Source organism: Bombus flavifrons, chromosome 15 (genome assembly GCF_040668555.2).
Source record: "Bombus flavifrons isolate JBK064 chromosome 15, iyBomFlav1_principal, whole genome shotgun sequence".
NCBI lineage: Eukaryota > Metazoa > Arthropoda > Insecta > Hymenoptera > Apidae > Bombus > Bombus flavifrons.
In genome coordinates, this window is record NC_138456.1 from 2,518,861 (window position 1) to 2,539,690 (window position 20,830).

At 29.3% G+C, this 20,830-nt stretch overlaps 1 protein-coding gene across 4 annotated transcripts; it reads left to right on the forward strand.

Annotated features, from left to right (window-relative positions):
- Positions 1-169: 169 nt before the first annotated feature.
- Positions 170-20,622, forward strand: Vps13 (vacuolar protein sorting 13C). 4 transcript variants are annotated; one of them, XM_069128380.1, is made up of 61 exons: positions 170-500; positions 632-765; positions 1,694-1,780; positions 1,869-2,066; positions 2,154-2,386; positions 2,455-2,590; positions 2,696-2,942; positions 3,010-3,244; positions 3,329-3,446; positions 3,533-3,779; positions 3,853-4,107; positions 4,184-4,283; positions 4,363-4,605; positions 4,681-4,864; positions 4,951-5,036; positions 5,099-5,231; positions 5,293-5,525; positions 5,600-5,737; positions 5,815-5,959; positions 6,035-6,252; positions 6,333-6,488; positions 6,561-6,695; positions 6,776-6,948; positions 7,028-7,329; positions 7,404-7,540; positions 7,652-7,940; positions 8,022-8,278; positions 8,355-8,477; positions 8,559-8,661; positions 8,728-8,874; positions 9,860-10,056; positions 10,127-10,264; positions 10,359-10,478; positions 10,547-10,726; positions 10,819-10,998; positions 11,087-11,248; positions 11,310-11,473; positions 11,547-11,667; positions 11,915-12,091; positions 12,845-13,069; positions 13,131-13,346; positions 13,753-13,794; positions 14,193-14,255; positions 14,993-15,196; positions 15,279-15,416; positions 15,516-15,662; positions 15,733-15,881; positions 15,947-16,058; positions 16,142-16,380; positions 16,460-16,622; positions 16,700-16,916; positions 16,991-17,166; positions 17,244-17,363; positions 17,429-17,550; positions 17,635-17,948; positions 18,023-18,144; positions 18,238-18,407; positions 18,510-18,624; positions 18,701-18,832; positions 18,925-19,089; positions 19,162-20,622. In XM_069128380.1, exons 2-61 carry the CDS (start codon positions 666-668, stop codon positions 19,207-19,209), a joined length of 9,996 nt encoding a protein of 3,331 aa, XP_068984481.1. In that variant the 5' UTR covers positions 170-500; positions 632-665; the 3' UTR covers positions 19,210-20,622. The 4 variants fall into 4 exon arrangements, with proteins under 4 accessions (XP_068984481.1, XP_068984482.1, XP_068984484.1 ...); XM_069128381.1 differs by lacking the exon at positions 14,193-14,255 and having other exon boundaries at positions 170-765; XM_069128383.1 differs by lacking the exon at positions 11,915-12,091 and having other exon boundaries at positions 170-765.
- The last annotated feature ends 208 nt before the right edge of the window (positions 20,623-20,830 follow it).

The window sequence follows — 20,830 nt, forward strand, 5'->3', positions numbered from 1 at the left end:
ACATTTTTATCAAATATATTTATTAAAGACAGGTAGAAACTTTACCAATCGTCGTATGTAATACGTATGTATATGTATATACATATAGCCGTATGGACTAGTTGAGTCTATCCGTGTAAGTTTGGTGTGTATATAGTCATCTAATGAAGTGACTGCAAGTAGCTAGAGAATGTGAAGGTAGAGTTGGTGTAATCACGTATTACGTTAAAAGACATTGACAATATCACATTTTTTAACAATGTCGTCATCCAAATTACAAAAAATTTAAAGCCAATCGATAAATATAGATAAATTAAATCGTCTTCGATAAATTCGAAATATAGACAACGAGTGTGACGTGACAGTGTATTTATTTTAAACAGAGATTTCAACAGCGTGAATGATGACAATAATTAAAAACGTTTGGTGGCGATAATTACAGCAGCCATAAGATCACACAGATTATTTTTTTCATCTGTGTGTTGTATTAGTTCTACACAACATATACGAACACCTTGAAGGTTATGCGGCAATTCTTATCGATCGATTTTACTTTCGTGCCTGACCCGCTTACTGTTTAACGTGTATCCAGAGCACGAAAATTGACCAAATAATTTATTTGTTATCGTGAACTAAAAATATTTTATTATAGAAATCTTTTTATTTCGTAAAATAAGAATTCGAAGATGGTTTTTGAATCGATTGTTGCCGAGCTCCTGAACAAGGTGTTGGGAGAGTATATTCAAAATTTGGATTGCACGCAATTAAAACTGAGCTTATGGGGAGGTAAGCATTCACGAACAGTTACGAAAGAATTGTCTTGAAAGTTACGAGCGTTTCATGTACGTATGATGTAGCGTTCAGTTACAAGGAGTGCGCTTCTACTTAATTGCAAAGTCCGGCGAGGCCCTAGGAAATTTTGAAAAATAAAACGCATTCGATGATAACACATGATAACACGCAGTTTGATATTTCATAAATATGTACATACAGATATATTAATAGTACGTCGAAGTGAGATCAGCTTCTATTTATGTTACGATCTTTTCGACTTTATCGTTTTATTGCTTATGGTTTAATACATGTATCAAAATTATGAACACACATATATACATACATTAAAATTAAGAAATGTGTTTTGTAACATATAAAGTTATATGCTAAGACAAAAATAAACAATTTATATGTTGTTGCTTCAATGTTGTCTTGTTTGAAAAAAAAGAATATTTTCGTTACTTTTGCCATGTAGTTGTTATTTTAATTACTTAGTTTATTATTAGTTGCTTTACTATCACAGTATCTCATAGAATTTTAAATATTTAAATTCTTTTACCATTACTGTGTACATAATATTTTGTTCTTGTATATTAAATACATGTATTATATAAATACAATAGAAAGATATTTATGTAGTGTAGTTTTGTATTTTTTCTCTTACAAAATCCTGTAAACCAAATTTTGTAATTTATTTTTATTTGCATAAAAAAGATTAACTAGAATTCATTTATTTTTCAAGAGTTAATTATGCATACACATAAAATAAGAAAATATTTTTACAAAATTTTATTATGATATGTTACGGTACTTTTCTTTTCAATGTATATTGCAGTATTTAATTGGAAACACATATCTACCTATTATTTGTTTAGGAATAAAGATATACTTTTTATTTTTACAAAAGCAATGAAAACACATTATAGTTTCTTCCTTTTAGGTGATGTAGTGTTAAAAGACTTATTAATAAAAGAAAGTGCATTAGATATACTGGATCTACCTATTCGATTGGAATATGGAAGATTAGGTTTGTAAATCAAATTATGTATACTTGTATAATAAATAACAAAACATAAAATTAATCTTTATAAGTTTATTTTTCTATCTTCCTTCAGGAAAACTTATATTAAAAATACCATTCAAAGATATGTGGAATGGACAAATTGATGCAATAGTTGAGGAACTATTTATACTTGTAGTACCTTCAAGTCAGGTTGCTTATGATGCAGAAAAAGAAGCAAGAATACAACTTGAAGCAAAACATGCAGAACTTGCAAGAGTTGAAAAAAAGAAACAATTAGCAGATATCAAATGTAACAATATTTTATTAAATAATTTTATGATTTTGTATTTTTTAATTGAGTAGCTTATGCAGTCATTATTTTACTTATATCTTTCAGCACAAGAAAAACTAGATGATTCAATGATTGAAAAGCTCATTGCCCGTATGATAAAGAATATTCACATCGAAATCAAAAAGATACATGTGAGATATGAAGATCATATCTCATACAAAGACCATCCTTTTTCAGTTGGTTTTACATTGAGTACATTTACCTTAGAAAGTTGTACAGATTCTTGGCAAACAACTGGTAACTTAAAAGATATGTATGCTATTCCACAAATTTACAAGGTATGTGGAAACCCAGTAAATAAACAGTGCTAAAGGTGTTGTTGAGAATAAAACATATCTTTTTCCAGTTATGCACACTAGATGGTTTGGCAGTGTATCTCAATACAACTCTAGAACAGTTTAGTAATACAAAATCAGATTATTTAAATTTATTTCATAATGGAATTGCAACCATAGATTATAATCCACCTGGTTATCAATACTGTAAGCAAATATAAGTTGAAGAATATTAATACCAAATTAATTAGTTTCTCATCATCTAAGTTTTATAATTAGAAATTTTTTCATAATTGTTTCTTTCTTGTTTAGTATTAGGTCCAATCAATGTCAATGCAAAGTTAAAATTAAATCCAAAGCCAGAAACAGATGGAAGTAATTACACGATTCCCAAGGTATGGTTAGACATGGAAATGCAAAAATTAAGAATAGGATTGGCAAGGAAACAATATCAAACCATCGTTCAATTAGGAGAGGGTTTAGATCAAGCTCAGAAAGCTGCACCATTTAGAAAGTATAGACCAAATTTAACATCATATAGAGGACATTATAAAGAATGGTAACAAATTATCCTGAATAGTTAGAAATAAAAAGAAGATGTTTGTATAATAAGTAATTATCCTCAGGTGGAAGTTTGCATATGTTTGTGTCTTAGAAGAAGAAGTACGTAGAAAACGTAGAAATTGGGATTGGAATCATATGAAAGAGCATCGAGATATGTGTCGCTCTTATGCTGATAGTTATCAAACAAAATTAACGACCAAAAAAGTCACACAAGAAATAGCGGATCATCTTACTCAGTGTGAAAGAAGATTGGACATTTTTAATTTAGTCATTATTAGGCAAAAGATAGAAATGGAAGTTAGTTGACAAAAACTCTTATCTCATAAAAAAATATATTTTTTATGATCGTTAATAAATTGGATTTTTACTTGTATTTCATAGGTAGAGAGAATGGCTGAAAGGGAAAAAAATCTAAAAGCGAAACGCGGTTGGTTCGGTTTCTTGTGGTCCAGTACACAGACAGAGGAAACACAAGAATTGAATTCTGCAGCTGCTATAAGTAATACATTCGATTATATACTATTTTAAAACACATAAATTAAATAATTTTCTTATTTACTATTTTTGATTTATTTAAATATTTAGTGCGGAAATTCGAGCAGGCAATGACACCACAAGAGAAAGAAAAGTTATATAGAGCAATTGACTATCAAGAAAATAGTGCACCAGCTCATTATCCCGAAACATATGAAATGATCGACACGCGATTTCTTTTACACGAGCTACAAATTATAATTTTAGATACAGATAAAGAGCATCCTTGTATTTTGGATCTTCAACTTCATAGTGTTGAGGCTGGTTTCAAATCGAGACCATCTGCTAATGCTATTTTGTATGTTTTTTTATTATAAAAATAGTTCTGATAAAAATTTGAATTAATATATGATGTTTTTTTTTTGTTATAGAGTTACAGCATCAATTAATGAGATGAAATTATTAGGAACGAAACAAGATGAACATATTCCTTCACTTTTTAATTCCCATCAGCATGGCGCAGATAATGTTTTAATATCAGTGTCGTATGAAAAGAATCCTCTCGATAAATTGTGTGGCGATCGTATGATAGTAAAATCGAAATCTGTGGATATTATTTATGATGCACAGACCGTGATAGAAATAGTTAACTTGTTTAAAGTACAAAATTCATCGACTTTGAACAAGTAAGAATATTATATATATTATACCGTTTTCCAACAGTAGGTATTTTAACATTTAAATAATTACTTTCATGCACAGTCTTCAAGCAGCTGCTGCTGTACAATTAGAAGGTTTGAAAGAAATGTCGGCTTTAGGTTTGGAGCATGCTATTCAAAAGCATTCAGTATTAGACATACAGGTAACAATTCATTCAACAATATACATTCGTTATAATGAACAAAATTTAATATCTATAAAAATACATAAATACATAACAGGTTAATATGCAAGCTTCTCAGTTAATCATACCACATGATGGATTTTATGATAGTACAAAATCATTATTAGTTGTAAATCTTGGTAGCTTGCAAATACATTCTTTGGAAAAACCAAAAGGTGATGATAAGACAAATGTATCTGTTAAACAATTAATCAGCATGGGTAAAACTGAAGAAGATGTACTATTGCATCTTAGAGAACATAGTTATGATAAATTTGTTTTGAAGATAGTCGATTTTCAAGTATGTATTTTCAATTTCTTATGTATCAAATGTGTAGTCATCGATATGATCACATTTAACTATAATGTAAAATAGGTATTAGTTTCATTGCCTGGTGAAGAATGGCGTACGGTATTATCAAATGTGGATGATTCTATGACATTATTACACCCAACAACGCTTGAAATCCAATTTCACAAATGTTTAGTAACGGATGATCCATTACTTCCAAAATTAAGGTTGATAGGTCAATTACCATCAGTTGTTGTTAATATAACAGGTATCATTTTGGGACAAAATTTTGTTTTAGTAAATAATATATATTAATAATACACAGAATATAATCTTCTCTTTTAATTCTTTTAGATATTCGTTTATTGCAAGCTCTTTCTATTGCTCAGAGCATACCGCAGCCGAAAGAGGAACCAACAGATCTCCAGAAGTCATCTATGGTATATTTTGTATTATACATCGATTATTAGATGTTCTATTCTGATTAAAAAATATTTTTTAGAGTAAATCTGTTTCACAATTATCTTTGCTGAAAGATATAACTACCACCATTGCTGAGAAGAAGAAAGAAGAAGATTCTACTGTAACTTCAGTTAAACAAACAATTGATATGGAAATGAAATTTGAAATGAAAGGTAACAAATGATGTTTTATAAGTAATTAGATTTTAATCAAAAATTATATTATTTATTATAGAATTTGCAATACAAGTTTCATCCCAAAAGGGTAATGAAATAATACCATTTGTGAAGTTCGAGGTACTACAGTTAGAAGCAGAGATGTTACAACGGACTTATGATCAAGAGATATTATTAAGATTAGGTGGAGTTCAAGTCAAGCAACATTACAATCAAAGAGAAATATTTATGATAACCACTCCAATGTTATCAGGTAGACATGAATATTTGATAACAGTACAGTATATAAATGTAAGTAAATAGATTTATATTATTAAATAAATTATTCACAGGATATAATTTAACTCTTTTATATTTATTTTTAGGTAAATAAGCGATCTCCTGAATTTAAGACGAAATACGGATCTGTTCTTCAATTACTAAAATTAGAATTTACAACATTGGATGTTTTATTACATCAAGAAGCTCTTATAAATCTTCTTCAATTTATATCATATGTGCAGGTAATTTATAGTAGCAACAAATTTTGCGTATATGAGTAATAAAGCGCAAATTATATTGTCTCATATTTAAATTGTAGGATCAAATGAATGTCATAGCAACTAGTAAACTTGAAAAAGAGCCTCGCATACGTCCACGACCTTCTCATTTGGTTTCCATTCAAGAAGAAACTTCTACATTTTTAAGAGAACAAATTCAAAAGCAAAAACTTAGGTCAACGACACGTAAGTACACTTCTATTATATGTTTTTATACTTTAAAGCTGAAGTTATAAATTATAATTATACATATATGTTTAGGACGGAGAAGAACAATGATGGAGCACATAGATCTAAAAGTCAAAGCAAAAGTTGGGACTATTTGTATGAAGATAACTAGTGATTGTAGAGAAATTACTGCATTTTATATTGACGGTATCACTGCCGGATTTATAATGAAAGCTTCCTATTCTCAAGCAAATGTTAATTTATCTTCTATTAGCATTAAAGATCTTAACGAAGCGTCAGGTTATAAGGATGTAAGTCTTTATTTTTTTATTAAATCAATTAAATGTTAATTTATTGTAATAATATAATTAATTACTGTTTTGATATATAGATTGTATCAGTGACAGAAGATACTGAATCCTTGCAAATCCAAGCTATAATGTATAATATTGAGCCGTCAGACATTGATAAAAATAATATGTCTATCACAATTGTTATGGGCTGTTATCGTATCGTCTTTTTGAATATGTTTGTTACTAGTATAATGGTAAAAAAATCTTATATAATAGTCAAAATATCTTAATAAATAGATGGCATTAAAGAATATTTCATCTTTTAGAGCTTTTTAAACAATTTTCAAACGGCTCAACAAGCCATAAGGGATGCATCAGCAGCAGCTGCAGAAGCCGCGAAGACAAATATTAAAGACGTTAAAGAAAGCGCGGCACGTATTGGCCTTGCAGTAAAAATTAAAGTATATAGAAAAATGTGTAGAAAAATAATTCGATTTTTTGTTTACTAAATTATTTACGTTATGACGAAATTGTTATCTAGGCTCCAGTTATATATGTACCAATGCATTCGAAAAGTGATCATTGTTTAACACTAGATATGGGTAACCTTACTATATGTAATGTTTTTAAGAAGTTAGAAGTTACAAATGATGCTGGAGATTATCCTATTGTCGATGAAATGAGAATCGAGCTACAAAATTTAAAGTTGTCCCGGTAATAATTATTTAGAGAATTTAGTAACATTTACTAATCTTGATAATCGCAATTATTTAATGTATTATTTTTACAATAGCGTAAGACTAAATATGGAGAAGTTCGCGATTAAAAACGAAATATTGCTGTTAGAACCAGTCAGTTTTACATTACTCATTAAACGTAATTTATCTACTGCTTGGTTTACATCTATACCTGATATTGACATGTCGGGTAGACTAAATAAAATTAATATATTAATAAGTAAAGAGGACTATGCGACTGCATTGAAAGTATTAGAAAAAAATTTAGGTGAAACAGTTGAAGATACAAAGCTCACGGCAAGTGTTAGTCAATCTGAAAAGAAACTCGAAGTAGAAGTTTTACAACATCGACAAAGTGGTAAGAATATATAATTTGCTTTATTTACAATAAAGTAAAGAAATTATGAACTAATTATGTCTTTATCTGAGCAGATAGGTTTGCAAGAGCTACTGCAGAAGATGCAGAAGATCCAAACTCGCAAGAGCAAGTACATACACACACGTCCATCAAATTTGAGTTTGTTATGGATAGTCTTATGATTACTTTATTTACAGGAGGTTCAAAAATGGTAATTTCAATGAAATATATATATACATACAACCGGAAAATTTTTATTTTGTGGATAGTGGGATAGTAAGTTGATAACGACATATGTATAAATTATTCAAATTAATTACAGCTGCAATCACAAAGTTCTCTGCTTCATCTACCGGAGAATGGATTAGCGAAATTTTGTTTAACCCATTTCGCGTTAAAAGGTCGAATATTTGCCGATGGATTAATGGCAACTTCAATTCTTCTTATGAACTGTACTTTGGACGACATACGTCAAAATAGGCAAGGTTCTCTTACAAGAATCATGGAAAGAACTACGGCAGTGCCTTCCATGGATGATATAGAAAAAGAATCCAAACCTGTTCGCAGTATGTTAGATATGACCATTAGACAAAGTTCAAATGACATGTTTGGTGAGTTGAACAATATTTTTTAATTAATATAGAATATGTCCTTATTGTCATTAAAAAATTTTTAATTGAGTTTGTTTTCAGTTGATATTCGAGTCTTTTCATTTAGTATTATTGTGTCACTTGACTATTTAATGAAAGTGAAAGATTTTTTCACTACTGATGAACCATCGACAAGTAAAACAGTGCAACCAAAGAATTATAATGAATCAGCAGTTAAAAAGAAACAAACTGTATCACCAACTAAAAAAATGTTTACGGTTAATGTACATATTGAGAAACCCGATATTATTTTGTTAGAGGACATGGATGACATAAATTCCAATTGTATCATATTAAATGTAATATCTACTTGACGTATTTTTATTGGTGTATATGATATATATTGTTTCTTTCATATGTGTAACATTTCTTCAGACTGAATTACTGTTGAAAGTACGTATAATGGATGAACATCAAGTAATAGCAGGCACCATAAAAGATTTATCAATTCTAGCTGGTATATATAATACCGCGAAGAGAAGTGATTGGATATATCAGGTAAAGATTCTTATAAAAATGTTCACTTATGATTTATATTATTCCTACATGTGAAACTACTAAAATGTTAATTTTATAAAGGTGCTAAGACCATGCAGTATAAGTGTAGCAGGTTCTACACCAGAAGGAAAAGGACTTCACATTGATATTTGTTGCACAGACATTCACTTATCAGTTTCGCCAGGTGATTCAATAAATTATTGGTAATTAATGTCGAAATTGAATCACTAATCAAATTTGCTATTTATAGGTGTCATAGAAATATTGAACAAAGTAGTTCATACTGCTACAAAGACACAAGAGCAAGATCAGGAAGTTATTATTACTGAGCGAAATTACGAAGGATTATGGGTTGTCACTCCATTTGAAGAAAATGATTTTTGGTTCTTAAAAACAGGTAAAATATATATATATGTCGGAGATGAAAGGACATCGGAGCCTTCCCTTTGGAACTTCGGGAAAATCCCTTAACACCGTAATCTAGATTCTATCATAGGCGTAATTAAACAATTGTCGTCATTAGATCCGATTGTATTTGTTCGAGATTTGTGATAATGAGCTTGGGCTCGAGGCGCCAGCCAGTCGCCGAACGTAGCCGCGGTCACGGGATGAACGCTTTGTCTGGCAGAGGCATGGAGTAATTCTATAGCTCTCCTTAAAAAGAAAATAGTTGTAATACTCGACAGTAAACATTCCAACGGTCTCTGTCTCGTAGCTTGCCACTTGCAGACCCTATTCTTCAAGTAAGATGATTGCCAGATGTCGATGCGTTTCCACAGTACACGTGCAGCTTTCCCTCGAGGGCGGCTAGCATCTTTTTCTAACCACCAACATAGAAATTGACCAATTAACAGCAACGTCAATTTCTCTCACCTTCTGAGCGAACGAATGAGCACCTTCTGACGAATCCGATGATCTCGTGTCCTTAGACACACCCCATCATAGTTTTCCTCTGCAGCATCATCGCGACGGAAAGTCATTCTCTCGTGAGGTCGTATTAGCGAGTTACTTAATGTCTGTACGCTCGGTGGATATTCCACGTTTTAACAAAGAGTCCGACTTAGATTTTGTGAGCATGTTCATCTATCATCCCGTTGACCGCGGATTCGTTATTGAACCTAGGATCATTGTCATTAGCTTCTCGAGTATCTAATTACCACGGTTACTTGTCAAATTCTGTAATAATCGTATTTGCACTAGTCAATGTCATCTCTATTGCATAACGACAATGTGTAATCCAAACGAAGATTCGTTTCACGCCCCTAACCCTAATTCTAATGTAAACCCGACATATATATATATATTTATTTATATTTAATGTACACTTAAGTTCTTTTTATTTAACGCGATTTGTTTCTATATGTTTTCTATTCCCTCTTTAGAAGTAGGAGTAGAGGCCATAGAAGATATTGTATATTCTGATGATGAAGATACTACAGTTTATAAGCCAGAATTAGCAATAATCTCTGCACCAACAATTTTACTCACATTAGAAGCAGGCATTGGTAATAAAACATTGCCAATGCTTCTACTTCATATTGGCTTTGAAAGTAACATTAGTGATTGGAGTACAAAAACTGTAAGATATAGTGGTATAACTTTAATGAAGATTTTTTTGCACTATTTATTTAAAATTCAAATACTTTTAGATGAACATGGAGTGTACAATGTCGGTAATTATGGCATATTATAATAGCTGTCTAGCATTGTGGGAACCATTAATTGAACCAATAGAGGGGATCAGAAATGAAAAGCGGGTTTCTACACCTTGGGAACTAAAAGTTAAAGTAATGTATTTAAATTTTTTTAAATGGAAATGTTACATTTCTTAGAACTTTTTTCATTGTTTTTATGTGTCTTTTTATTCATTTTGTATGTTAGATTCAATTTAATGATGTATCACCGGATTCTAGAGGCGCAAGTGCGGCCAGTCCTACATCAGATAGTGAAACAGAAGAATTACATCAGATTCCCAAAATGTCTATTGATATAATATCAACTGTAAGTTAGTAAACATTGATTTTTTTAGTGTATATTTCACGTAAAATCTTCATGACATTTTGCAATAGGAAAATTTGGAAATAACTGTGACTAAAACATGTCTCGATGTATTACAACAACTCGGTAATGCATTTTCATCTGCCATGGAAGCTAGTGGGAAAGGAGCGGCTAAAAGTGTAGCACCATATGTTCTTAAGAATGAAACTGGTTTAGCGATAGTTTTAGATTTGGAGCGCAGTCACTTCAAGGTTTATTGTCGTTGAATTTTTTATGTTCTTTTAATTATAAATATAATACTATGAACTATGTATATAAAATAAATATACATATCTTTTTTTAGGTTTTTAATGATGGATCCAAACTTACAAGTAATAACGCAGATTCGTATATGGAAGTAATTCTTGAATCTGGTGCGTCAGTACAGTTAGCTCCGAGGACAACAAAAACTGAGATACCATTGCTTGATCAATTGAAAATTGAAACAATCAAAGAAAAAGACGATGATAAGTTTATTATTTCGGTAATACTTTTAAAGTGTATAAATTTATGAGTTTATTTCATATAACTAAAATAATATCTAGTTAGTTAATATATAATATTTTTTAAAGTTTAAAGAAATTAATAGAACTTTGGCTGTACCTGTGTTAAGAGCTGATAAAAGATTCTTTTCACTGAAATATCGAAAGGATGGTTCTGAAGAATGGGGTATTGTTTCTGATGTTATAGTAGATGAAGGAAGTACTATTGTTACTCTTAGAAGTATTCTACAGGTAAATTTCACAAGTTCTTATTCCTAAGCTTTAGTAATAATTGCAAGTAATAATTTTTTAGGTACACAATCATTTTAGTCAACCAATATCTGTATATTATATGACTAAGCGTGGAAATGAAGTTGAATGCGTGGGAACTGTTGCTCCAGATAGTAAATTAAATCTTCCACTAGACACTGTATATACACCAACAAATGTTTATGGGCTATTTTTCAGTGTTGAAGGGTACTTTATACTTTTATATAAATTTTGTATTTTTTATGTCCTGCTATAATACTTATTTAATTTTCCTGTTTAGATATATGGTTTCACTAGAACAATTTATTTGGAAAGATTTACAAAAAACAGTTAGTATGACAAAGCTGTTAAAATGCGAAGCTCGAGTGAGGCAAGAAGCTGTAGAACCATTTTACATAAAGGTAACAAATGAAACGCGTTTATTTATGTACACACTTAGAAAATTTTTATATTTGATTTCTATCTTTCAAAATTTCACACTGTGTAGTACGTATAATATTATTATTCACGACGTTTCGATTATGTTTGATAGTCATATAATGGAACAGTACGTTTGATTTATTTTTATTTTCATATGCTGTAATCAAACAAAATTTCGTTAAAAAAGTTACACTACATGCTTTTATAAGCAGCAGTTTTTACTTTTAGATGTTTTTCATGATGATTGTGGTTGGTAGTATTTTATATAATAACAACACTATTGGCTTATTATTGAATGCTATTAACTGGCGATCCGTATTCTGTCGTTTCATTGATTGCGTCAAGCGTCTTTGCTTGAAAACTTTACCCTCAGAGCACAAAAAATATCTGGAAGCACCTATACAGGTACTACCGTCTTTTTCTAAACTAGTTTGAGAATCAGTTGCTACTTAGTATACGTTGGGTATCAGCCAAATAAATATCTTTACTGCCGCTATTAGATAGTTAATAATTTTAATGTGGATGTATACCTGTAACAAATAATATTGTAGGATAGGTATAGTTATTATACTGATTATCGATAGAGAATCCCTATATGTTTGATTGGAAATGGTTATTGGCATGGTTTCTGTTATAATTGTTAATTGTGTCATATTAATAATATAATTACAACAAAACAAAAACAGAGAAATATGAACAAATTATTTTTATATTGAATTTAATTCTTTTTATTAAATTCAACAATTTTCAGTCATTAAATTATGAGAACAGATCTTTTATTTTATAGGACTTTTCTTTGTTTAATTTTCTTTGTAGGCACTGTTTTATTTTTTATTTCAATGCATTTCAGTAACAAGTTTTTACAATGTACTATGGTTAATTTTTTAATTTATCTATATTATGCATAAAATGTTCGAATAGTTGTTGAAAATTTATGTTGGTATTCAGTATAATGTGTTTATTGCACGTTTTTTTTTATGTTTTATTGGTAATATAAAACAGAGTGTATTGTTACTGTTATGCTTTAAACATTGAAAGTGTCTTTTATTACTTAGACAGTAGTAGAAAGAATAATAGAATAACATAGTAGAGAAAAAATAACTCCAATATTTTAAAACAGAATTTATATATTTTGAGAATGTATTATAATATTTACAGGTTGTTGGTGAAATGGAACAAGTTTATTTTGAGACTACTAGTCGACATACTATAGCAAGTACAATCTATAATGTTCATTTATACCCAGCTGTATATTTGAAGAATTTTTTGCCTATCGATATTATTGTATGTTTACCTGGAAATGTACAAGAAAAACTTCTAGAAGCTGGCACATCTTATCAGATTCCTACAATTGACCCAGGAAAGTCTTATATAATCATAAAAGTAAGTAAATCATATTTCTATACATTGTGACTCATATAACTTACTTAATTATACGTTATAGTTACCAAACTATTTAGAAAAAGATTGGTCATGTAGAGGTGAGATACTTGCGAATCCACCAGAATTTTCTGTATGGTCTTTTGAATCTTTTGATAGTGCACAAAAAGTTATAATGGATTTGGGAATGCATACATCATACAAACATGGTTCTATCATTATGGCTTTATATTGTCCATTTTGGATGTTAAATAAAACAGGCTTGATGTTGTCTTATCGGGTAAGTATCATGAAATTTATTCTAAACAATTAATTAAGTGACAATAATTTTATTTTCTGCTTCATGTAAATCTCGCTTATTACTTTTCCTTTAATAATTCTTTTTCCTTTTAATAAAAAAAGAAAAAAAATTCTCCATTAAATAAAATACCATTAAGTATAAGTACAAAAATTTTATTTATAATTTTATAATATTATAATAAAGTACTCTAATATATTAAACAATAATATGAATTTCTTTTTAGTAGTTGTATTAAGTATGTAATTAATCTCTATGCAATGCTTGAGTTATGATATTTTTGTGCCATATGTAAGTGCTATGCCATATTACGCATGCTGGAAGTAGTATTATGTTGCAAACTATTAATTTTCTATAACTATATCTTATTCAATACATTATTTTACAGAAATCAAGTAAGGGTGGCAAAGAACACTCAAGTCCAATCAAGGTAGTGATTTCATGTTACAGTACTTTTCATGCTTTGGACACAATGTTAATTAAATAATTCTTATAATATATTAATGGCTGCTATATTTTTCGGTGTGCAAAATTTATTTTAAAAGATCCTAGAGTATTCTCGATAAGTGCATCGTTAAATACAGCATACAAGTCTTAATTCTTTTTTCTGTTTAAGTCAAGTATATTTATTTAATGTAATAAAGCAGCAGCATGTCGCGGAATGTTGGAATAGCTTTTCAATATTAAACTTTTATTGTGACTTATATCAGTTGTAATGGTCATGGGTTGAATCATAAATATTAAAAGTAATCTTACAAAATTTTTGAAAAAATTAATTTCGTCATTGACAATTTCGCGAATTCTAATACATAGAAAGGTATCTTTCAGAATTTGGTTTGTGTGAAACCTCATCAATCACGTACAGAATACAAGAGGAAGAAAGCACGTTTGGTGATATATTGATTTCATTTTATATTGGTGATGGTTTAATCTTGTAAACTGTAGAATAGACTTTTCATACTATCTAATATATTTAACTAACTACTTGTGTCCATATATTAATGTTTTACATGTTTGTACACATTATTATCAGCGCTTTTTTACTAACTATAATTTACTAACTAATATTAATGACATTTACATACATATACTTTTCCAAAATTAACAAAAAAATGTACTAAGCTTCATTCATACTCAGTTTTGTTTATTAGTTGGCATATTGTGGTACTATCATAATCTTGCAACGTTACACATTTTTCCTAGCTATGAGTAAGGTATTCCTGCTTATATACTCGTATATGTATTATTATGGCACGTACAAGGCATGATTGCTATGAGATTAAACACATAGAAATAGTAATAATGCAACAATGTTGTAATAATGAAATAGTAATAATTTAATGCAACATTAATACAAGGAGTTTTTGTAAAATTTTTATGAAACCTTTAAATACAAAAAGAATTCATAACATACAAAAATTTATAAGTTCAAGCTTTCTTTATTGAGATATATAATTAAAATTATAAAAGAAAGCTAGCTGGTGTTGGTGAATGTAATGTAACATTGTACAAATATGTTAAAAAATGCAATTAATTGCATTTTTTGTGCACAGTTAAATTGTGTGCAGTCAAATTATTGAAACACAATTAACATTAGCACAAAAATTTATATGTATAAATATTTTCAGAGTGGAGAAGATTATCTAAATGTGCTTTATCATCCTGAGAATTTTAAGGGACCAATATTGTTCTCATTTCGCTCCAAAGTATTCTTTGGTAAAAAGAAAGCAATGATCAGGGTCGAGAATGGTGAATGGTCAGATAAATTTCCAATAGATGTTGCAGGAAGTGAGGGAGTAGTCATTTGTAAATATAATGGCCAAATATATCAAGTTAGTAGTATTTTTCCTTATTTATAGTTCCATTATTTAATCACCATATTCTTATATCAGCAATATTTCTTATGAATTACAGATTGGAGTTCACAATCAATTGACTTATAATTCTTTGACAAAACAAATTACATTTACTCCATATTATGTACTGATAAATAACTCTGATTATCTCATTGAATGCCAAGAAGGTAATAGGCCAGCTGATCCTATGATCAAGGTAATAGTTATTTATAAAAGGAAGAATTATAAAATATAATGTATATTATTAATTTTAATGTATCTAAACAAAAATATTTATTATTTCATTTACTTATAGGTACCTGCCAGAGAATGTGCAGCTTATTGGCCTCGTTCTGATCATGAACAGAAAACTCTAAGTGCTAGAATCGCAGGTAACCCTGAAAAAACTGCACCATTTATTTACACAGAGAACCATACGACTTTGTTAAAATTAAATAATAAGGTTTGTTCTGTTTTTATTTCTCTCCGAATGTAATGTAATTTATGTTTTTACAATTCCTTTTATTTAACAGTATGGAGGAATTAATGTAGATATACAAATAAGCGAAGGTGGAGTCTACATTTCTTTATCTGCATACACTCATGGAAATGCCCCAGCTTTAATTATTAATCACACTCCACATACAATCAATTTCTGGGAAAAAGGTTCACTAAATGTCAGGTACGAACATTAATGCAGAAGTTAATATTATTATTAATGTTATTATATTGTAAATTACTTTATAGATCTGTACAGTCATACAATAGAATGTTTTACACTTGGGAAAATCCTGCAGGTCCGCGGAAATTAGTCTGGGAAGACAACAATAAAAAAGAAATTGAAGAAACTCTTCGAAAAGTAAATATTCAATATGTAATAAAAATCATTAAAAATTAAAATTTTATTTACATTAAAAAGACATTAAAAATTTTATTTTTTAGGACACTTTAGGAGGTTTTCAATTGCCAGATCTAGAAGAAGAAGTATACTATGTATCATTTTTGGATGGTACACAACGAGTGCTTCTATTTACAACAAATATGAAAGTTGCAGAAGATTGTGAACTAGCAGGTGATTTTGAACCTATAGAACAGGAAATAACAATAAGTATTCACGGAGTTGGCTTCTCACTCGTTAACAACGTCATGAGAACTGAATTGTTATATTTGTGTATAGCTAGGTACGTTCTTACATACATTAATTTTCATTATTTCGACAATTATCACAGTTTTCACATATTGGCACATTTTATAATTTAGTTCTGGAATTATGTGGGAAACGCGCAAATCTGTTAACCATCGTTGGCGTAATCTTGACACAAGAGAGGTAATAGTTATAGAAGAAGGCTATCAAAAATATATACGTGAATTACAAATGGACAAAAGTCCAATACAAAAAGTAATACTTGAACCAAAATTAGAGGTAATGTAAATGAAAATAATAATTTCATAATTTTTCATTCAACTTTCAATTTAATCACTAATTAATTTTAATTTCAGGTTGATTATTTAAATATGGAAATGTTAAAACCACATCGTCGTTGTCTACGACGCACTTTTCAAACTGGTTTATGGTTGCAATACCGTACTTCAGTGCATCAAGTGCAGTTACATGCAAAGATCAACAGGCTGCAAATTGATAATCAACTTACAGACTGCGTTTTCCCAGTTATATTAGCTCCAGTTCCGCCCCCAAAGAGTGTTACAGCGAGCACAGGTAAGTTTTTATATTAAAGACTAAAATAAGTGTTACATATGTGATTATATGTTTCTCAAATTATTTTTTAATAGTTATGAAACCATTCGCTGAACTTAGTATGGTTAAACGACTACTTGAACATAGTAATGTACAACAATTTCGGTACTTTAAGGTTCTTATACAAGAGTTTCATGTGAAAGTAGATATTGTATTTATTAACGCGATCGTGGGACTGTTTGAAGCAAATGAAATGAACGATGTAGAAGAAGTGAGTTCTATCTACTTTACATGCATAAAATATACAACTCTAAAATACTATAACAATTATTTTATTGTATACTTTAGAGTAAATTATTTAAATTGGACATGAAACTCGTTGATGAACCTCTGATGTATCACGTCAGTTTGATTACTACAGCCGAACAGAAGAATTTCTTTGATCTACTTCACTTTTCTCCCTTGAAGGTATGTTCCTTTACACTTCAAATTAATCATAACCATATTTCTATAAGTGACATCATCTTTTCCAGATTCATATAAGTTTCTCAATGAGCGGTAGTGGTAGCGGGCCATCTGCACTACCTCAAGTATTAAATGTATTGTTACAAGGAATAGGTGTTACGTTAACTGACATTAATGATATTGTCTTCAAGTAAACCTTCTCACCAATCAATTTTAAATTAAGTTACTAGGAAATAAATCATATGGAAATAATACATTTCAATTTTCTGTGCAGATTAGCATATTTCGAAAGAGAGTACATTTTTATGACCAATAAACAGCTTATTTCCGAAGCAACAACGCATTATGTAGGACAAGCAATTAAACAAGTTTACGTTCTCGTTCTGGGACTCGATGTAATAGGCAATCCGTATGGCCTAGTGGTAGGTACTATGAAGGGCATTGAAGATTTGTTTTATGAACCTTTCCAAGGTGCCATACAAGGGCCCGGAGAATTTGCAGAAGGTTTGCTTCTTGGTATGAGGAGTATGTTAGGTCACACTGTTGGAGGAATGGCTGGAGCTGTTTCTAAAATTACTGGAGCTATGGGTATGTTTGGTTTCTGTATTATTAAATTAATTATTCTATATATTTTTCCAATTTCATTTTTATTTTTATTATAGGTAAAGGTATAGCTGCCTTAACGTTTGACAAAGACTATCAGAGAAAACGACAAGAACAGCTTAACAAACAGCCAGCCAACTTGCAAGAAGGTCTTGCTCGTAGTGGAAAAGGTTTGATAATGGTAAGTGAAAATAAGGAATAAAAATTAGTACAACTTTTATTGATAGATAGACAAAAACGAAAAGAGATGAATAATGATATATATGGCTTTTAGGGTGTTGTTGATGGTGTAACTGGTGTTGTGATGAAGCCCATATCGGGTGCCAAAGAAGAAGGTGTGGAAGGATTCTTTAAAGGATTTGGGAAAGGCATGGTTGGTCTTGTTACTCGACCAACTGCTGGAGTTATAGATTTTGCTAGTGGCTCATTTGGAGCAGTGAAACGGTAAAAAAGATAAACCGTGTCTATCAATCTAAATATCAATCTAATTATCAAATATACTAAAAGGATAATTTAAATTATTTCATTATTCATTAATTATTTTAGTGCAACTGAGTTGAATGAAGAAGTAAAGAAAGTAAGACCATCTAGATTTTTACAACTAGACTGTTTGGTTAGACCATATGTCAGAGATGAAGCTGAGGGACATAAAATCTTATGTGTAAATATATAAGTATATATATATATATAATCTTGTGTAATATTTTGTAATATTTATGAATACTCTTCTTTTACAGGAATTAGAAAAAGGAAAATATGCGAATACTGATATCTATTTTTATCACATGTACATTAACAAAGATGTATTATTGCTTACTGATAAGAGAATAGCATACTTAGAGCATAGTGATTTATTTGGTGGATGGCGGGTCAGTACATTTTATAAATATCCTATTTTCGTAAAGTGAGCAATAAATTAGTTTTGGATAAAGTAGACATTCTATTGTTTTCAATAATATAGGTGCATTGGACCCACGCGTGGCAAGAGATGAGCGAACAACCGAAAATAGTTGATAAGGGAGTTCAGATATTTATCAAAGATTCCAGTAAGAAGAAGAAATTAGGATTATTTGGTAGTACAGATCAATCAAAAATAATTTTAATACCTGATTATAATATTAGACAGGTAAGTTGTCTAATTTAATATTAATATCTTTTTCATATTTAAAAAAAAATAAATTTTTTGCAATTTTCACAGCTTCTATGCAATAAAATGCAACAACAAATTAATCAGTACGAGTTGTAATGCCAGAAAATCAAAATAGATAATACACGCAAATATAATTTAACATTTGAATATAGTTAATTGAATTGATAGCGTCTGGCTATCATCTAGCATCATAAATTTCTATTCGCTTTCAAAGCTGAATTTCATAAATTCTATATATACACATATGTATATTATAACACAGTTTTCTACAAATATTATTCATAAGACTGATACTTGATCAGAATCAACAAAAAGTAGAGAAGAATCAGTATGTATGTATAGTTTTATATTTATTACGCTTTGAATATTCTGGGTTTAAATTTATTATATTTTATACGATTTAACACTGTTTTTATCACAAAACGTGCCAGTTTCTAATTCCATAAATTGTTATAATGTTAGTAAAAGCCACAAGACGCTTTTAATGCTTTTAATTAATCTATATAACCTTACTGACACGTTTTTTGATATTATACAAAATAATTATTATAGTCTTTATTAACTTTATTAAAAGTTCTTAATCATATTATCGCGTTATAATTTCGCTTCAAGGTATATTATGGTATGTAAAACAAAGTTAAAATACGCATGGAAATAGTTGAAAATCTAAACAAATATTTTTATCCTATTAATTTGAAACGTAATGTTTTTATAAGGTACAAGATATATTTTAAGCTCATACTTAAATACCTGATTAATTTTATATAAAAAGTTATATATGCAAAAATCAATATAGAGATATGTCATAGTTTTATAGCACTTTAAAAAAAATAACTTGAATATTGATGCTTTATTTCTTAAAATATTTCTTGTTAATGTAATATACTTGATATTCTAAAAAATCGCCATCATATGACAATATAATATTTTTTATCGCTTAATAATAAGTTTAATAATTATTTACTATATACACATACACGTATAAACAAAAATTCAAACGCACATCCTATGTTCAGTAACTTCTGTACCTGTATTACTGTGTTGTTGTTATTATATATATATAGACATACAGGATGTTTCTAAAGCCGCCACATAATTTTCTAAAATATATACAAAAAAATATTTCCGTTTTTAAAATGTATATTCTTAAAATTTTATATGCACGTAGAAGTCAACTATTTTTCATATAAAATATTAATGTTTATATAACTTTTTACTTGAATTATACTTTGTATGAAACTATTACTCATTTAATCAATTGTATGTTTAAATTCAAATCATTACATATTCTTAGAAACACTCTGTATGTTCATGGATAGTGCATAGCTTTTGTTACAAGATTGTTCAGTTAAATGCATAGTGGAAGAAAATGAAAAAAAGAAGAAGAAATCCAAAGTCAGTACACCATACCTTTTACAGCTTATGATAGATATAAGATATGTATATGTTACTGTATAATTATGACTAAGTTTAACGTGATCTAATTAGATTATGTTATTGTTAAAGAAAGATATATCTGTATTGTTATGTATTGCTTGTATAAACAAACTGTATTCATAGGAAAATTAAAATAACTTTTGCTTTCTATTCTTTCTTTGTATCTTGATCACTATTACCAATGTTCAGTGTGCGTGATAAGTATATGTGTATCTGTATATTTATATACTACACACTCCAAAAATTTATTTTGTTTGCATCATAGTACTCATTTGTTTAT

Coding starts and splice junctions, on each gene's coding strand:
- Vps13 (XM_069128380.1), top strand. CDS start 666: ATGGTTTTTGAATCGATTGTTGCCGAGCTCCTGAACAAGGTGTTGGGA. Junction 1,781..1,868: donor ATTGGAATATGGAAGATTAG/GTTTGTAAATCA, acceptor ATCTTCCTTCAG/GAAAACTTATATTAAAAATA. Junction 7,941..8,021: donor AAGTTCAAATGACATGTTTG/GTGAGTTGAACA, acceptor GTTTGTTTTCAG/TTGATATTCGAGTCTTTTCA.